The 21011-nt window shown below is 29.8% G+C and overlaps 1 protein-coding gene across 1 annotated transcript; it reads right to left on the minus strand.

The window, feature by feature from the left end:
• Positions 1-2718: 2718 nt before the first annotated feature.
• Positions 2719-13187, minus strand: LOC143151639 (uncharacterized). Its single transcript, XM_076320987.1, has 6 exons — positions 13179-13187; positions 10665-13130; positions 7044-7382; positions 5751-5984; positions 3936-4421; positions 2719-2739 (listed from the first exon to the last, which is right to left on the minus strand). Exons 1-6 carry the CDS (start codon positions 13185-13187, stop codon positions 2719-2721), a joined length of 3555 nt encoding a protein of 1184 aa, XP_076177102.1.
• Between the last annotated feature and the right edge of the window lie 7824 nt (positions 13188-21011).

The raw sequence follows: 21011 nt of genomic DNA on the forward strand, positions 1-21011 counted from the left end.
AAATAAATATGTTGATAATTGCTTTATAAATGTGTGATTACTATAAACGTGTCTTACCTTAAATATCTCATTTCTTTGTAACGGTTTCTTTGGGAGAGGCACATATTATGGTAAGTGAAAGAGTGTTATTCGTGTTGTATTTTTCGACGTATTCAATGTCATCGATATTTTATTTTAATAGAAGTATATATTTTTATCATCATGGCGTAATAGTTGAGTTTAAAACCAATTCAATTATCTATGATAGAACAACCTTTATGTGACGTTGAATACGAAAAATAAAAAAGCGATGGAAATATAATAGTTGTAAGTAATGAAATAATTACGATGCAAAGATTATTGAAGCTCATACTATCATAAATCATTGGAATGGTCTTGATCAAAACTATCACATCATGCTGATAAACATGCACAATCTGGACACGTAAATGATTATGTATTTCACTTTGAATAATGTATAAAATATTGAAAAATTACATCCAAATTAGCAGTGTTTATTTTTACATACATTCAAATGTAAACAGTTATTTGAAATACACACACGTCCACTGTACCTATGTAATATTTTGAGAAAACTGTTAAGTACACGTATCAGAAAAAATCAAATTTTTACTTAGTATGCTATCTCTTTCTAAAAAGTGATTCACCGTGTCTTTTTTATATATTTTGTGTTCACGAAGTAGAAACGTCTGCGCCATTTTCTACATGGAATAGTGACTGCTATATCGTCTAAACTTTAATTAAGGTCATGTGCTTGTTCAATGTCGTTCGCCACAGGAATAGACTTAATGACGTGAAGTGTTTCGTTACCGCGACTCGAGTCTTTTTACAACCGCTATCTTACGCGGTAACAATAGATCATTTTTTCCCAGAATCTTCCGGTAAAAGTTCTCGCACGCCATTAAGGGAACAACGTACGGCTAAAACTTTTGTTTGAACTAGATAATCACTCTTGCGTTACGTTTCAGATCGCCGAAAATCCAGTCAATTCCGAAATTTATTAAACATACATGACCGTGGATGTATTAATTCATACTACGAATTTTGTTCAAAATAAACGTTTTTTCGGGTTGCACGTGCCTCTACCTAATCGACAATTACTCTTTAATCGAGGGTAACTCTTACCTGCTGTTGGAAACTGTCTTAAATATTTTAATTAGTTCACGAAGAAATATACTGTTCGTTAATATTTCATCCAATATATAGGAATAATAATTATTACAATAATTATTATTTTATTCAAATAATAGATGACGAATAAAACTCTGTAATTATTTATTTGTAACGTTTGTTCAATTGAGAGGTACTCGCTTAAGTATATAATGATATACTTATATAATATTATATATATATACATATTTGATTGTATAATATAATTCAGATTGATATTTTTACTAAACAAATAACTCATCAAAAGTTGTCAATCTTTTATTCGTTCTTCGATATTTTGATCCAGATAAAAATTTTATCCATCTCTACTTAAATTCTCAAGGTAAAGTTGTCTTTCAAATATTTCTAGAGTCATCGTGACATTTTATAGTACAAAACAAGTAGAGAGTACCGTCGTCTTGAATTTCAATCACGAACTTATGGTAAAGTGTTCGCACTTTTCAATCGATGAAACAACGTGAACCGGATTACGATCTGCTTTCACCGCATAATCGGGAAAGTCTAAAACATTGTCAATCTGGCAGCACACGGAATACGTATGAACGTGCATTGCTGCGTGTAGCGTCTGAATACAAATGGCTAACTCCTGGCCGTTTACCAATTATGTAAAATCATTGAAAGTGACGATACAAGGGAAAACGCAGGGTTATGTACTCGGGAGAAAATTTTATAAGGTCACCTGAAATGTAATGAAATTAAATTCAAAGCTGAAGAAAAAGTAACTTGAAATTAAAAAATATACGATGAATTTAATATGTTACCTACTACTATTAAGTATTTTGTATTGAAATAAATAAAGAAACCTTATAGATGTATCTATATATCGAAAAAAAAAAATGGAATAATGCAATTTTTGTTCTAATATTATTATACTTTACGTTTTAATCGCGAAGATCCATACTTGAAATTAACAATCCTATTTTACTTCTTGATTTATGCAATTAGCAGTGTTCCATTTATTTAACAATTTATAATGTGGATAATAAATTATTATCGATGAATTTTTTGCTGCTATACAATTCTAATTATATAATTTACACGTTAATTTAACATTACTTACAGTCGTAATTAATTTAATTCTATTTATCGTATTAATGGAACTTCAATTTTTACGTATATTTACAAGATAACAAAGTCGAGTAGCATGTCAATAAACGAAAAGGGATTTTGGCATATAATAATTTATAATATTTCGTAATAATTATAGTTTTCCTTCTTGTAGAGAAAGAAAATAAAATAATTACGTTTGTCGAAGACGTAGTGTCCTTCGTATCTTAATTTTTACAAAGTTAACTATTTATATTACATGTTATTTACTAGTTGACTTATTTTTAATATAAGTATTCATAAGTATTCACTGGCCGTAGTAAAGTTCTAGATTGGCATTTGGAACACTGAATTTATTTCATTCATATTTTACGACCTAAAACACTTTTGATGTAACAGGAATATCTTCAAATGTTAGAAGACATAGGTGAACAGTCAATTATTTATTCACAATTATAAAGTACTGTTTTTGAGCCTCCATGTTTGAAACGTATCCCCATGTCATCGTTTAGCTCGTGAAACCTACAAATAATATTACTATAAGTGTAACACAAATTGATTGCATATTATAAATAATAAATGTTATATCCTTACGTTTTATATTCATTGCATATCTATTTTATAAATTATACAAATTTCTAGTAGTCTCAGTAAGCTTACTATGAATTTGTATAATATTTGTCCAAGCAATCAATAATTTGATTGAGTTAGTTCTATGATTAAAAGTTACTACATTTTAATATTTCATTTATATTGAAACATAAATATGAAAAAAAATCGTCATTATCGTACAGTATGTTACATATAACATGGACTAGCTTTTTATTTTATTGTTCACCATCCGAAGATAATTTAACGCATGTTTAAAGTACATATGTACGTAAAAGGTTATTCAATAAGTTTTGTCGTTCGTTAAAACTTATTGTGTAACTTAATAGTATACTGTTCAATAAATTTTATCGAACGACAAATTTTATTGCACAACCTAGTATGTCGTGCATAGAAATAATTTTAACATTTTCTGCTACCTAACTAAGTACAAGGTGTAACTTAATGTGGGAAACACGTTAGAAGTAATTATTTAAGGGATAGAGAAAATATTGAAAACAAATATTGTACGCAGTTTTCTCAAGCAATATATTATACGTACAAGGTAGTGATAAAAATGCAAGATCTTTTTCAAAAAGTTTAGTATCACTTTCCAAATTGAAACTTCGTTACCAAGATATAATACAACTAACAATAAATAAGCACTGTGCATTTATACCCCATACACAAGAAACACATATCCATGGAATTTGCATAGATAAAAACTTTAACTTCTTATATGTTGATAACGAATCCTGCGAGGAATTGGATCTGAAAGACAATCCTATATTTTTATTAACATTCTTGTAACTAGGAACAGCTGTACTAATTGTATAAATACAAATATTAAAATATGTGTATACGAATTTTAAAATATCTATCGCTTTGAAAGATTACGTACAATATAGTGTTAGATCAGGATCAAATTCAAGGCTTAAAAATAATGAAATAAATTCGTACAAACGTCTAATTCGATTTTGTTTCTAGTTTATAACGAATTTATAACTTTATGAATATTTTTCCTCTAATTCGTTTGTAATTTTCTATGCAATAAATTATTTACCCTTAAAAAAAATTCACACAATAAGAAGTTAACGATCTATCGTACATTTAACGTAAGATTTCAATACCTTTGAGTGTCCGGAATAAAGCACTGGTCCATCCAAGACGTCACTGGTCGATTCATCGGCAGTTTCGTCTAAATTCAACGAAGCAAATTCTTCGTGTTCCATAATTCCCCATAAGGGAATATCTTCCTTCCCCGTAGACGCGACGGCAAGATTATTCACAGCTTGTGGAAGCACTTGATAAGCTTTTTCGATCGCCTCAAATTCGCTTAAACTGTCATTGCTTTCCTGTGCATCATTTGTAGACGGTTTACTTGTTTCCTGCAAATTGTCTTGTTCTTTCACTCCTATCTGCTGCTTCAGTTGAATCTTGGAAGATATTAGTGGTATCGGCTGTGGTGTCACCACGTAAACTCGTTCTTTATTTACAGGTGATATCGATACGGAGTATTCGTCCCACGTCGACTTTTCATTTATCATAGACTTATCTGTACTTTCCGAGATGCTGGTTGTTGACTTGGAGCTTTCTATTCGTAAGACTTTGAGGGGCTATAAAGGCAAATTTAAACATTGTTGAAAACAGACTTTTATGATTAAATAATAATTTTTAACACTAGATTAGTAATAATTATGTACTGATACGAATTAAGAATGATAACCACACGTTGAATTAAAAAGTAAAGTAAACTTTATAATTTATCTTTAATCTCGATCGTTCGTTTTTATTCTGATTTAGTAACATATTAAAAATTCATTCTTTGAGGAGTAATATGAAAGAAACAAAGATTTAAAAATATTAATTTAAACAAATTTCTATGTTAGCTCTCCCGAGCAGGTTCTTGAACTGGTATTATATTATACAATTAACTCAATGTTTGGCTTATGCTTGAGCCTTTTTCGATAAAGTAAGGTTAAATATAGTCAATCTGTGAAAGAAACAGATTTATCAAAAATTTCAATCATCATACAAGTAACATTATTGGAGATGTAAAAGAAATTTTTGCTACGTTTAATTCAACTAATTCACAATAATGTTTTCTTTATTGACTTTTATTGATTGAATTTCTTATTCATCGAACATGAAAGATTAATTAAAGAATGCTTCAAGTCAAATTAAATATTAAAGAAAAACATGATTGGAATCCTTTCTTTATTCCCAACCCTTCCCTCTAATACTTGCAAAATGTTCGTGTTAATAAACAAATTAAATTTACAACTCTATGTAGTGTAAATAATGCAATACAAAACAAAAATCACAAAAATTCAAGAAACGTATATGCATAATTTTTTCAAAATAAAATCTAGAAGTGGGAGTTATAATAAATAAGATAAGTGGTATAACCTTTTCAAGAATACTGACTCATACATACATACACGTTTAGTTTTTAAGTTATTTTAATCGCTAATAATATAATATGCTAATATTGTCACAAGTTTGATAGATGTCATTTTTCTGCATTAAAAATATTCTTTCAGCTCCCTTTTACAAAACATTTGAAAAATGTCTGTGTAAAATAGTAATTTTATTTAATTATTTCTAATGACTCTAAATTCTAACATTTTTCGAAATTTTAGTTTATGATTCGCCAGAAATTTTGGTTTATTCGTATTACGAAATGAAAATCAAATCAACAAATTTACAAATATTTTAACAAAAGAAAAAAGCAATATCTTTCGAAATGTTTGTGTAAGCTATAATAAACGCAAATTTAATGAAAACTTCTTTCTTAAAAAGAAAACAAATGAAAAGAAAATTTAGAATAAATGTTCGTAACACAAGTTTCGTTTCGACAATCCCAACACTATTTCGCGACGCAATAATGTTACGCGCGTGTAGACCCCCCATTATTAAATTTATAAAATTGGGAGGTAAATTACCGTTTGAGTTTGTTCGATGTGATTGCTTGCGGATCCCTCGTGTTCTATTTCATTGAAGCTAAATCCAGCCAAAGAATACGACTTGACGCTCTCGTTTTTCTCGTTCGATACATTTGCATGATCACCAGGTTCCGTCGTTGTTAAATACTCTGTTGGAATTTTCTTTGATGGCAAAAGATAGGGGTGCGAAGAACTGGGCAAGGCAGTGCTAGATGTTGTAAATTTGGAATATTCCTGAATAAAAAATTGTCAATATTTATTTTATGTTCTATTTCCTTTCATTACTTCAACTGTATCTGCATGTTTTTTTTTTTATCAATAATAATCTTTTGAAGTACGGCATATGATATAATTAATAAGACAAAGTCTCTTATACGAAATGTGAATTCTATGAAATAAGATTAATAGAAAGTTGTATAGGGTAAAGTGTCAAATGTGGTCATCTTGAATAACTTGTAAATTATGCACTGTATAGAAAATTATTTTTTACGTCACATGGTTGTAAGAGGACATTACATGGCATACGTACTTTTTATTTTTAATCGAGATAAATTTCAAAATAATTTTTTCGACTATTCAAATATAACGTTCTTCTTGAAAGTTCATATGTATATATATATATATATATATATATATATATATATATATATATATATGTTATTGTACTTACGTATACAACACATATGTATATTACACATATGTTTACACACACACACACATACAAATGCATTTATACTCATTTCAAAACTTGAACAAAATCAGTTTAAGGATAACAATGCTTTAATTTCGATACTATGCAATTTTGGCATATAATAACTTTTGATAGAACCTATAATTTTCAAATTATTCATGAATTTTATCTTATCCTTAATAAATTATTTTTTATTGTTAAAAAAATTAATTATTTCGCGGTTATAGGCCCATGAATTAACAAATACTCAAATTAAACAAAAAACCTCATAAAACTTCTTTAGCAAAGTCTATAGACACTGTTTCGTATTAAATTCTCAATCAGTGAAATTATGCAATAGAAAGTCGATATAACTTTTTTTCTCGATGTTACGTTTGTAATAATATCGATAGTTACGCTTAAAAATTGAAAACAAATTTGGATTTCTTTGCTAAAAATAAAAAAGAGGTAAAGTCTTTGCAGACTTTTAAAATGAAGACATTTGCAGATCATTTAGCACAGCAATAACAAAATACCTCTAAACGGCAAATAGAATTATATAATAGAATTGCCAGATAATATAAAAGTGTGCGTTCGTAATATAAATGTTCGTTTAAGCTTACTTGTATTGTCCAGTTGTCAATATTCTTTTGCAACCTGCGGACGTCGATTGAATTATTTGCTTTTGTCGTTGTTGGTCTCGCATCGATTTCCGATGTTAGTGACACCCTTGTATTCAATTTATTCGAATTATTGAAATTGTATTCTGACTGCAAATGATTAATTAACTGAATCTCATTTTTCGATTCCTGTTGAACGTAATTATCGATACTCGTGTCGTGCACAGGTGGAACTTTCCTTGGTTGCGTTTTTTCAGGGTTGTTTCTAACACTCCAATCTCCGTAAGATTGTTGAAATGGTATCGGTGTATATTCTGATGTATACGGTATAATAACTTGCACCTAAAATAGCATTATCATAAAATGTATAACGATTAATGGATTTAATTTATTATATAATGTCATATTATTTTGTTACTTCATAACAAGTTAAAAGCTTCGCTAAAATAAGCTAATTTTAAACAGTTCTATATCTAAACTTCTACTACGGTACCCACACGATTAATATTAAAGTAATAATATTGCGTGAAAAATATTGAGAAATGGTTCGCAGATACACCTTATATAATTTAACGAAATGAAATTTCCTTCAATCGTGGTACAATTAGATTTGTGATGATTTCTTGCGAAAAAATAAGTGCTGTCAATGCTATATTTAACACTCCTTCATTTATTTTTATAGGATTTTATTAAATCAATGTATTCCAGATAATAAAAATGTTGAAGAATCAAAAGCAAACATTGGTTTGGCCTTTGAAGAACTAAAAAATACAAATGGTACAATATAAGAAGTGACAATGTTAAACTTTTCCTTAATAAATATTTTTTTTTCAGAAAAAAAATTAGCAATCAGGAAAATGCATTTATTTCCGTACGATTAACCGATTTCTATTTCGTCGATTTGGTCAAGAAAATAAACCATTAGCTTTTTGTGTTGTCAATTTAATAATTATACTCAGAATTTCATTATCAATAAAGAGATACAAAATTTCCAGTATTGTCCTTACGCGTGTACCGATTTCAAACTATGCTCTGTATTTTCTGATATTTTTTCTATGTTACGATTACCTTTAAAAGCAACATACTTTCATTTTCGTCCCTCAATAGTATAATTTTTGTTACGGTGAATATCAGAATCAGATGCCATAATTCATTCTTTCAAATCCCTTCTACACTCGAGATAAAATATCATCGTCTATTATCCCTTCTACACTAGAGATAAAATATCATCGTTTCTATAAATTTGTCGTACTTCAAGGCACATGGAGGTTATTATAGGTCAATTTATCTTGAGATCAGCTATTATTTCATGATAAAAATATCACCTTAAGAAAAACTTTTTACATACCACAATATTTGCCCCTTTGAACCACATAATATTTTCCTTTGATATTTTTTCCTACCATCAAAAATAAGCAAGATTTTTAAGATGCCAAAGTTAGATGGAATACTTTGTATACAGAGTGATTTTAATAACTGGCCAAACTGTAGTTTTTGCTAAGCGAAGATACGAAAAATTGATTAAGAAAAAAGTTGAAACCTCCAATTAGGAACTATCTTTTGATGACATATTTGCATTTGTTTTTCCAATCGAACTATGCATTATTTTTTACATTGTGTTTATCACACTAAATTATGTAACACCGATATCAATTTGCGATTGATTTGCTTCTTATGTTCTTTTGTTTTTTTAAATTTTGCTTATTAACTGCGTTACATTGAATCCGTTTGAAACATATCGTAATAAATTTTATTAATACCGAACAAGTTGATAAGTTCGGTGTGTATTACAAAGTGTACTAAAAATGAACAGAATGCTATAGTAATTGTATCGTATTGAATTGCACTCTTACAGCAATCAGAAGAATTATGTCATCAAAAGATAGCCGTATATGAAGAATTTAACTTTTTTGTTTATGAATTTCTCTGTATCTTCGCTCAGAAAAGAACTACAGCTTGTCTCAATTTCTAGAATCACTCTGTATATCAGGTGAATTAATAAGAATGATCATCTGAAATACATTAACTATTAACTTTTAAATAATATTTCTTGTATTCGACTGGACTCATCAGATAGATACATTCCGATTTTTTGTCTCATATTTTTTGAATTATGAAGTTGACTCTAAGTTTTTTAAATCGATCTGTATACATTTTTTAGTACTATCTTGTTATAGTACTAAATGACTGTACTAGTTAACATTAGTCACTAAACAGACAAATTCAACAACCTATACGATAATATAACATTTCATATGTGTTATCTGTGTTAACTTGCTTATAACGATAAAAGTAAGCCAACAATAATGCAATATTAAATAAACCCACTACATTGAATTATATTCATACAATTCCTATAAAAATATAAATTTCTTTATACAATAATTAAAAATTAGAATCTTTGAACAATATTTTACGTTATGTGGGTTCGTAAATACGCGATAGTATCCCACTTATGTTCTTCTATTGTATATTTTATAGGTGATGTTTATTGACATGTTACATAAAGTTTTATTTTCTTCAGTTTTTCTTTTTATAAAGAAGTGTGTATGGATGTGTTTAATTATAATTAGCTTTAAATAACGCGGATTATTTATTTATACTAGGCTGCAGTTTAGGAAGAATGAAAAATCAGTCCCGACAAAAATTGTTTATTGTCCACATTCTTTCTATTGATATTACTATGTTATTTTTAACTCGGGAGTGATCTTTTTTCTCTTTGCAAAATTTATACACTTCGACTTATACGAAAAGCTACAAAACAAATAAACTTTTAAGTGGGTAGTCAAAATTTGCAAAAAACTGTTTTCAGAACTTTTACATATTTCGACAACTACAAATTTTTCGCGTAATCTGACCTCTGATTTATTAAAAAGTTTTAAAAATTGTCAAAATCGCACTCGATTCTGATCGACATACGCATACATAAATGCGGTTCTTTTCCAATATTTTACGATCCTTAACAGAGACCATTAGGCTACTTCATTTCAATAAATGCATCGGAACAATAAGTTCGACTTTCCTGTATGAAGCCACAAAATAAAATGTCGTTTATGCGTTTTCCTCAAAATTTTGTTTTTAAAAATAGAGAGCACAAACTATCGAAAACGAGTTGAAAGATTTTGTTTAAAATTTATTTAGGTACACTAAAAATGATTGTCTATGATATGTCTGAAACATAAATTCAAAAATAACTGCAAAAAGAAAAGAAAAAAATTTCGAATTTAAAAAAATGAGAAAATTTTAATTTCGTTTAAAAATGAAGACGAAAATTTTTGTTTTCGTTCTATTTCTACCCCATAGAAGATATTATATATATTCTATATATAATACCATATATAGTACCATTCTGTATTATAAAACCGTCAATAGCTTCTTTTTTTAAGTTTTCCTAAAGTTTGGAATTAAGTTTGCTATTAAATAATGTAACATTCACGTAATTGAATATAAATCCGGCTAATAAAATGTTGACAGAACATTCACTGAATAACGAACACTAAACTATGCCAATCTCAAACGATTAGAATTATTACCTTTCTAGGAATGTGAAGTTAAAGAAAGGTCAATTTTTTAAATTCTAGGGCATAACTACTCTCTTATATTCTATTGAATAATTTGGCTTACTTGTTTATTTCGTTTTACATTTTGCTGTCTCTGAACAGAATCGTTTGCATCCTTTGAATCTGGTCTACCTTGCTGCTCAGGATGCTTAACTTCTTTGGATGAATTATGCCACCGAGCAAGGGGATCCAAGAATGCAGTATTCTCGAAAGACTCGTTCTTCGAATTTGGCGCATTCAGCAACAAACTTGGCCACAAAAATCCTGGTTGTCCGGACGGTGGAATGTACGATACATCTTGCTGATTGTTATAGCGAGTATTAATCGTCGACGTTTCAATATATCGATGCTCGTTACTTTCTGAATAATCCACGACTACAGGCGTTGAAGTCCCAAAGTCACCGTCACTCGGTTTGGTAAAGCTCAGCGAATCATCGGTTAATGTGTTATCGGTTTGTAAATTGTAATTTGCGGTCGTTTTCACATTGTCACCAATCCCTGCACCGGTATTGATGTACGTATGGGTAGGTGACGGCCATTGGGTGTCTGTACGACTTTCACCTTTCTTAGTGAGATCTAACAATGAAGACTCTTCAAAATGTATAAGATTTTCATTAGTAACAGGACGACTTGCAAAGGACGTTTGCGTTGTCGCGTGAGAATCCTTAACGATGCTACTGCTTGGTGACAAATCATCGGAATATTGATAATTCAAATTCTCAACACCCTGATTGTTTAAGTCTGAAGTTCCGTAGCTAGCGGAAGGATTCAAATTGGCCGGTAAGTAATGTAAACCATTATTGAGTCCTGAATTCGATTCAAACGATTCACGATAAGCGTTACCATTCTGACTAGTAAAATCATGATTTTCGAAATCCGTTGCTCCGAAACTGGCGACGGTGTCCTGATTATCTTGCACCGGGTGATTTAATATACCACCATGTCCTTGATTCAGAACTGAAGGATTATGGTGTTCTTGATCGACAGATGGTCCAGAAATTGGCGATTGGTTATCGAGAATGGAAGTGACAAACGAATCTTTTTGATTCGTGAGTTCTTTGCCGGTCTCGATCTCATGATTCTGAGGTATGACACTTACGTGTCCTTGATTTATTTGCGTGCCACTTGACGTCAGATCGTGATTAAAATTCTCGTTACCGATCTCAGAATTCTTATGTTCCTGGCCAGTCGAGAATGCTATAGGTAAGGGAGGTGGTTCTAAATGGCCCACGTTTTCTGTATGGGAACTTTGGGATGGCCGATCAAAAGGTTTTGCCTTGTACAATGGTGGCATTGGGCCAGGATATAAGAGTGGATTTGGTAATGGACCAACTATGCCTTGCTGCCCATTCTGATGAACTTGAACGTGAGAAAAGTCTGGGATTCTGATTTCGTGCGAAGCCGAATGTTGGGTATCGTGATACACTTGGTTGGCAGGAGGAAGGTAACCATTCGAAAGTTGTGATGGAAGAGGATACGTGTCTGAATGAACTCCACCGTCTTGCATTGGAATCCAAGGGAATTTATTACAAGGATTGCAGGGCTTTCCTTTATTTACGGATAAGTATGCATCCTGATCGTTTTTCAGAGGCGGAAGGTAATGCCTTGCATCGTGCAGTGGAGGCGGAGGAGCGTTATAAATCGGTAAAGAAGGATTAGGAGGAGGATTAATAGGTAGATCAGGGTGTACACCAACAGGAGGTGTAAAGAGTGAATCAGAATGTTGACCAGGAGGGTGGACTAGAGGAGGTGTAAGAACTGAACCGGAATGTTGATTAGGAGGTTGATTAAGAGGAGGTGGAAGAGGAGGCGTAAAAACTGAAACAGAATGATGAGTAAGAGGTTGTTTAGGAGGAGGTGGAAGAGGAGGCGTAAGAAGTGAACCAGAATGTTGACTAGGACGTGGACTAAGAGAAGGTGTAAAAACTGAACTAGAATGTTGACTAGGAGGTGGGCTAAGAGGAGGTGTAATAATTGAACCAGAATGTTGACTAGGGGGTGGGCTAAGAACTAAACCAGAATGTTGATTGGGAGATGAGCTAAGAGGAGGATATAAGGGTAGATTAGGTTGTGGTCCAGGAAGAGGGTATAAAGGTGCTCCAGATAGTCCAGGAGGAGGTTGCAGAGATGGACCAGGTTGCGAAGCAGCAGGGTGTAAATTGAATGGTAGCGGATGTGATTGGGGCGTTGGAAGAGAAGGTGTTTGAAGATATGGAGGTGACGTCAAAGGCGGTGACGATGATGATCCATAACCAAAAGGATTTAACCAATCCATAAATTTTGAGAAGTATCCTGGAGTTTCTGCTGATTGAGGGCTAGCTACCCTGCCTGATCTTACCGGATGATGTCGTGGCGGTGGAGGTGGAATGAGGTATTCATTTAATGCAATTCTTCGACTATGGATAAAATTTGGACCACTTCCAAAAGATGGTCCTCCTCGATCATTTTTCAAGGCTGATACCGTACTGCATATAACGGCCAGCAACGATAATATCAACAAAACCTGGAACCACATAAGTTGATGGTTGGTCTAAAATTAAATAATGCATTTATTTACTTATTTTATGAAATTTAATACGAAGTGCATTCTACGAAACGAAAAATAAGCAGGAGACATGCAATTTCACCTTTTAGAATATGCGAAAGGTACGTTACTTTTAATCGAAACGATTTTAAATATATCGCGAGAAATACGTTCAAAATTAATTTATTCAAAATTAATTCTAATAATAGGCTTCATATTTCTAATATGTTATGTAAATCTATTACTTGGAAACTATCATGTTCTTCTCAGAGTAGTCAATAACCGTGTAAGATAAATACAGGATAAACTAAACTGGGTTACTTCCTGAGAAGCAGTCAGAATCGCTTTAAATTATTCCAGAACCATACTACAATTTCACTTAGGCTGAACAATTATACTACTTCCGTATTCTTTTACTAATTGTTTAAAAATATTTTCATTTTCCTACTGAGTATCTAGTTGACAATTTATTAAATTTGATTCAAAAAATTAAACTAAAGTATATAGTAAAACACATAACTTGTCTTATAAAAGTATATATAAATATGGATTAAAGTAAATTCGTTAAAAATGATTAATCTTCGTTCTGCTATAATGTTTGAAAAATAATATAGAATGAACATAAATAAAATAATATTGCTTGGTTTTATAATAACTCAATAATTCTCGGCTATTTTTAGGATTAATACACTGATGATGCTAAAAGAAATTTGTAATAAGATGTAATCTGTATATAGAGGAACAACCAATCTTATAATAAACATTAATTGTTGTATAACCTAATGATGTGTAATACTCTTAGAGCGTTTATTACACACGCATACACACACATGGTGTATTATAAACTTAGAGCGTGTAAAATTTATGTTTGCCAATAATCAATTATTTAGTAACTTTATGGTAAAATGAAAAAGATAAACTATTATCTTTATGGTAAAATGAATTTGTTCATATTAATAAAATAAAATTTAGCGTTATAAAATTAAAAAGTGAACATAGCTGTTCTTCGACGTTTATATAAAAAGTTAGTTTGGAATCACCAATGAATTAATTTGAAAGATAGCCAAAAACCTACGATCGAAAGCACTAAATAAAATGGTCGTGAAACCTAACGACGAATATTTATTTAATGAAACTATTGGAAACAGAAGATTAGAAGTGAAAGGGGAACAAGTGCAGCATAAAATTAAGTCCAGTGAAGATTTGCGCGACCAATTATTGCTTACGAGTTTCTCACGAGCCATGGTTTCAATGGTATTCCTGTGGAACTTCGCGTGCTATTTTACGTCTACTGTAAAATATGCAGATGTGTGAGAGAGAACGAGAGTAAGTACTCGCGGGTGACCGTACTTGCCGCAAGGACCGGAACTGCATAAGAAAGTGAACGAACGAAAAAAAAATGAATAGCCACCTTATATCACTTTTGAACCTATTAACGTCAAAGTTCTTACGCTTTATATTTCCAAAAACGAATGAATAATTACTTCGTTGAAAAGGTCATTACATCTTTGGAGCTTTTTCTCGAAAACGTAAACAAAAATTAGTTGCTGTAATATATGATAACGGTTTAAAAATGAATTACTCTACAGTAAACAATTTAAAATCAATATTATGTGAAAAAACATCATAGAAATGTGTTTTACATTGTGTCGCATCATAAATTTTTAGTTGTTTATATTTAAAATCAAAATCAAATAAATGAAATAAAAATATACCAACAGAGGAAAGACAATAATAATTCAATGGAAATAGCTTTGCACATCTCTTAAGAAGTTAAAGTCAAATATAATAAAAGAAAAAGGAATCCAATGGAAAAAAGATATTTTTTATTTTAAAAGAAAAAATGAAAATAAAATTTACCTATTATCACAAAAAGAAAACTATACTTCGCATTTTGTTATAAATCGCATAAGTATGTTATGACAGTTTCTAATGAACTTTCACTATATATATATAAATTTTCTAATTTTAATTTTTAAGTTAGTACTTTTAGATTCCCCTTGGTTTATACTTCATAATTATTAAATTGTATTTCTATTTTTGTTCTAACTTTTCAGTTTAATCACTTGTATTTTAATTTTTAATGGAAATCTGCAATTTGTACTCTTAGTATCTCTACGTAATTTGTACTCTTAAAATCGTCCTTGAATCTTAACAGTTAGTTTTATAAATTTTGCTATGATAATTCTTTTCGGGTTGTGTACTGACTCTAGAACAATATTTTCCAATATTTTTGAATTAACGATACACTTTGGATTTAATAAGGCTTCCGTGACACACAATAATTTTTAAAATAAAAATATTTAAAATTACCACAATCATAATATATTTTCATATACAGTTTTTGTTTATTACGTAAAACAAATAATTGTATTAAATGTAATAGAGTCAAGTATGGTAAAAAAAGTTATTTATTTATTTAACAAAAATTACTAAATATATAATAAATATCTAAAAATATAAAATGTTTCTATAATACAGTTGAGATACTCTCACGACATACAAATATGTTGAGGTACATTGATTGGGAAACACTGTTCTAGAGAATTAAATTAAAAATTTGTATTCTTGAAATATGTAATAAAAATAAATGATTACAATGTAACGCACTTAAAAATAAAACCAATATTATTATTATATTGAAGTAAGTAGCATTTGTATTGCACAAATGTAAACAAATATATGCAAAAAAATATATGCATGCATTTCCTTAAATCAGGTCATATAATATTGTGTAATGCATTTTAATTCTTCTGTATAAGTATCCGAATAATTTTTCTTTCTGAAAAAAGAAACTAAAATACAAGGTAGCGAATAAAATGTACAGAGAGTGAAGATGAAGAAACAAAGGGAAGGAATTTCTTCGTACCATTTTCTCTTTAATGAATCAATTCCCACTTTCTCAATGAAAATCATCCATCTTTTGGAATACTCTTAAAATAAACACCATTGAACATATTACTTTGCTTCGAATCTTATTCTTTATATTTCATAAATTCATTAATGCTGAAATAATAGATCCTCTGTAAAAGGTTAACGTGTATTGAAACGAATAAATACTATTAAACGAGGTTAAGCAATTATTGACAAGATAGTTTTAAACTATTTATTTGGGAGATGCTTTATCGTTTAATTTATCTTCTCTAAATATACAAATCTGGAGAAGATAAGTAATTAAATTGTTTCATTTTATGTTATCATTGGATTTTAGTTACCGAAAACTGGTATGTAGACAGTCACATTTCGAATGGATCTCTTTTTCCATTGAAGAGTAGGTGGTTCACACAGAGGAGTAGCAAGAGTATATAGAAGAGACAGTCACGTAGCAGGGATAATGTAGGTAAGTGGGCTGTGGGTATTACGAGAGTCGACCTATAGTGAGAAGATGTAATATGCGGTTGCATGTAATCTGTATAATGCTCGTTCATGCGAGGTGTTCGTGCGCGCGTGTGAGGAACACATGTGCCAGAATGAATGTCGACGCTAATCGAGACTAACCAATGCCAATAATGAGACTGCAATTTTCTTTTGCTCGACTAACTCAAATTGAAATAATGTCGTCACTTATTAAGAACGTTTTCTGCAAGCCGCTACAAATTTTTCTCAAATAATAACATATAAGTATATATACTTTCCTCTGATGAAAATAGGTTACAACATTGAAAAAATGTTAACTAAAATAAAATTAAAATAATGTTGTCACTTATTTGGAACATTTTCTACGAATCGCTACAAACTTTTCTTTAATAGTAAAAAATGTATAGTTTCTTTTACTATTATGCTGACGTGCATAATGATTAATTTAAAATGATATGAGTTGTTCAAATATTTATTAAATTTGAGATGAAGTATAACTTGACAACTTAGACAAGAACCTTTTGGTGAGTTCTTTCCTCTCACCAAGGTTTCTTTGGATTTTATTTCCCGTTCTTTGACGATGGTATGATCATACTATTCCCACAATATAAATGGTGTAAAATATCAGTGTTCTAATTCAAACAATGTTAGAGATATTGTGGTATTCCCTGAGAAATTGTCGTGCTTTTTCCCTGGGCAGTTGTCACGTAGTTATCCTCTCATTGTTCCACACTTTCGTCTCTATTATTTAGTAGTAAGACGTTTTTTATTATCGCTTGTATTTGGTCTTCTTTTAAACAATTGCAGGTGACACCCAACAGCTACGTACCATTACTTATTTGATCACGTGCAAACCATTTCCTCAAGAATTTTTTCTAACTCGTCAACTTAAAATTATGGCTATTTAGAGTAAAGCAGCCTTCTTTCCTTGTTTATATGTAAAAACAAAAAATTATTTTGCGAAAATCTTGTAAGTTTCCATAAGTACTTAATATATCAAGTATTCATTAGAATTTTGTTGGGATTGAAACGTATCGATGTATCATAAAACACTATAATTTGTACTTTACTGTTATAATTTATTAAAACATAGTACTATTTGATGTAATGATGCGATTAAATGAAAATTGAAACCTGTGAAATAAAAACAAGATTTAAATTGATACTCTCTTTTTTATAATTGTTTATATAATAAGAAAAGCTACGTTTAACAGAGAATAATAATGCATTCATAATTATGTAGAAGAGTGAATTAATGAAAAATTATATATTAATATAATATAATCCACGAGCAATAATATAATTTAAACATTAATTAGTATTATTATTCATTGTACATAGTAATAATTTGAAACATTACTTAGGATATTGCCAATATTTTACAATGTCATATGTTACTTGTCGTAATGTTATATTTGATGATATCTCTGTATCACTTTCCGGTTAAGTCATTATAACGACAAACGAACTTTCAAACAGGAAGATTCTGTTTACTGGAAATCCGGTGAGAAGGGATACAAAATAGAAAGGTTAAAAAATTACTGTTAAAAAATAAACTCGCTGTAAATATATTGAAAAGCCAAAATGAAAAGAGTTAACTAACTTTTTAACTCGACGTGCCGTACTAATTCGGCATTAATATATAAAAAAATGTTGAATACGAAAGTTGGGTATATTTGATTTTTAAAAAGTAATAGTGTGTACTTCAAATTGTTCGAAAATACCAGAAACAATCAGCAAATATTTATCTCTTATTCAACGCTGCGAATATTTAATATTCATTTCAGTCTTATTTATCGTTTAATAACACGATATTGATCATTATGACTTTTTTTTCTGTAATTAACGTAACGTCAAAAATGAACACACTTCTCGTCTAGATAAAAATTTAGAGTAATGAATGTACACGTGGATCCGTTATTTATTGGATAAAAATTACCAATCTGAATTATAAAATAAAATTATATTTCACATTGGACGAACAGAAGCTTCATTAAATAACTATACCGTCGAATAAACATTACAAATAAATCTCTACACGTTGTGTTTATTCATCATCTATTATTCGAATAAAATTTGATCCACTTCTGCCTAAAAATTTTTTCGTTGTGTCACGTTCTTTGTATACCGAGCAATTAATACGAAAATTTATACTGTAAATAGAAACTCTGACATTAGAAATTTGAACTAAGAGAAAAAGTAAACGAGATAATATTAATGCCGCACGAGATACAGAACAACCATTTAGGTGTCGGACCTACGTGTTTGGTGATTGGAATAGATTTGACATGAATTGTACTGGCACTTAATAAATAAGGATATAAGGATACAAACTTGTTCGAAGAAAATTTGTATTGACACTATGATAAGGCGAAGAAACGTGCAAACGGAAAGCGACAGATTTAGGTCGTAGACGGAAGAGTTTCGCTCCTCTGTTGGCACTATGCCAAACGACGAGGATCATTCGAAAGCGCTGAGTATGTGTTTCCTTCGCATCATTCACATCGTCCTTGTTGGACCACGCACCATTGGTAATTCATAATGTGTAGAGATTAGTTCTGATATTCGACAACTTATACAAACGAATATTCCTTGAAATCAATTACTGTTATTTTGTGGAACCTCGCCTTCAACTGCTGATACAAATATAAAAATCCATCGTTTACGTCTTTTTTGTACTATTAAACATCTCAAGGATCGCATTTCAGTATCATTTGTTGATTTAGTTTTATAAATGCAAATTATGATGGTGATTATTAAATTCTTTTGAAACATGAAACAAACAATGACTTTGATAAATCGAACCAATACTATTTTTCCAATATTTTCAATTCATTGAAAAGAATCGATTTTGTGAGTATAATTTTAATATTTGTTAACGGCGCAAGTATCTTTTTTTTAATAATTGTCAACATTTTCGACCTAAACGGTTAACCTCAGATGTAATAAATTTTAATCATCTATTTAATATATTTGGTAATGAAAATAGTGTGTAACTTACAATGTATAGAAAAATAATAATTGTATGAAATTTTGTAAAACATCTTTCTTCCGGAAGAAAGAAGACATTGGTATTACTAACTAATCAATCGGTGTTGGATAAATATTAAAACACGTGAATTAAATTAATTTAGGTCAAAAACATTTACATAGTTAAGAAAAAATTGTTTATAAACTTAATGAATATTAAAATCGGTGCCTGCAATACCGATTCATTAGATTCAATTTAATCATCTAAATAGTTAAATTTAAATTGTATATTCCGTAAAAAATGTTTCATTTAACAAAATTGTACAATATTGCTGACAGTACAAAATTAAATTTTCTTAATCTTAATTTTGTTCTCACAGATTTATGCTTCTCACGGATTATAGTTGACATGTCTATTTTATTTAAAGATGAATACGAGTTACAGGTACACCTCAAAAAACATTAATCAAAATTTATTTATAAATTATCTCTTTAAGTTGGTTTTATTTCTACCATCAATGTTTTGTATAACATGTTGGGTATGTAAAGTAGCATAAGCGAGGAAGCTATGCTCCTAAAGTATGAAAACGACATTTACATAAATGTGATTTTTATAAATATCTTTTAAAACCAAGATTAAAACAAAAACTATCTTACGATAATAATCGACAAATTTAAATAAAAACTTGAGAAGATATCTGATTTTACAAAACAAAATTTAATCTTCATTCAATTGCAAAATGAGTATATATCAGTTTCTCATATAAAATTTTAGTTTCCTCATCAACATTTAGATTTATATACTTTTTATTATAATTAAATACTGTAATTTCAAAATTGTAATAAAACTACGATCGTCGTACATTTAGAGTTTCCATCGAATAATGAATACAAAAAATTTATAATCTCTACTGTTTCGTTTAAGTACCATCTGTTTTATTTAGTTTAACCAAAGTAGATTAAGCGGATTTCGTAGAGTAGTTAAATTTGGACATATCGTTGAATTGTCATGTTGCCAGACTTTAAATTCGTAACCTTTAACTTTCGCCGCGTATGTCCTGCATGATAAACCGAACGCTTGCTCTTATACATAATTCTAGATTTAAACAAAAATCTTTATTTTAACTATATCACAAAAACATACATTTTATTATACATATATTTTTTAATAATTGAAGAATTTGATCATTCATATGGTTACAATTACTTTTATACGTTTAATGCAAAAACAAAAACACATAAGAGAGTATTTTCTTATATTATATAGTATAATTAAATTCTAACTAAATCGTCCTTTAAAAACATGCTATTTACATAACATTCACAATGGAATTTGACAATATATTTTCGTGAGATATTGTGAAAACAACGAGAGTATACATACATTCTCGTGTAAAGTAAAGTGAATTCCATTATCATTTTATATCACAATTGTCGTCTATCACTTTTCTATTAAAATTAATATCAATGCGTTAATAATATTTTCAGAAAAGTTTGCTAAAATTTTGAATGAAGAGAATTCAGAGAAATAAACGGAAATAAGGTTAAATAATGATAAAA

The sequence above is a fragment of the Ptiloglossa arizonensis genome, chromosome 9, assembly GCF_051014685.1.
Source record: "Ptiloglossa arizonensis isolate GNS036 chromosome 9, iyPtiAriz1_principal, whole genome shotgun sequence".
Classification (NCBI taxonomy): Eukaryota; Metazoa; Arthropoda; class Insecta; order Hymenoptera; family Colletidae; genus Ptiloglossa; species Ptiloglossa arizonensis.

Excerpts from the sequence above, each read along its gene's own strand:
- LOC143151639 (XM_076320987.1), bottom strand. Across the intron at positions 7,383-10,664 it reads ATGTAAAACGAAATAAACAA|GTGCAAGTTATTATACCGTA; the intron begins GTAAGCCAAATT and ends ATGCTATTTTAG. Across the intron at positions 4,422-5,750 it reads ACATCGAACAAACTCAAACG|CCCCTCAAAGTCTTACGAAT; the intron begins GTAATTTACCTC and ends TTGCCTTTATAG.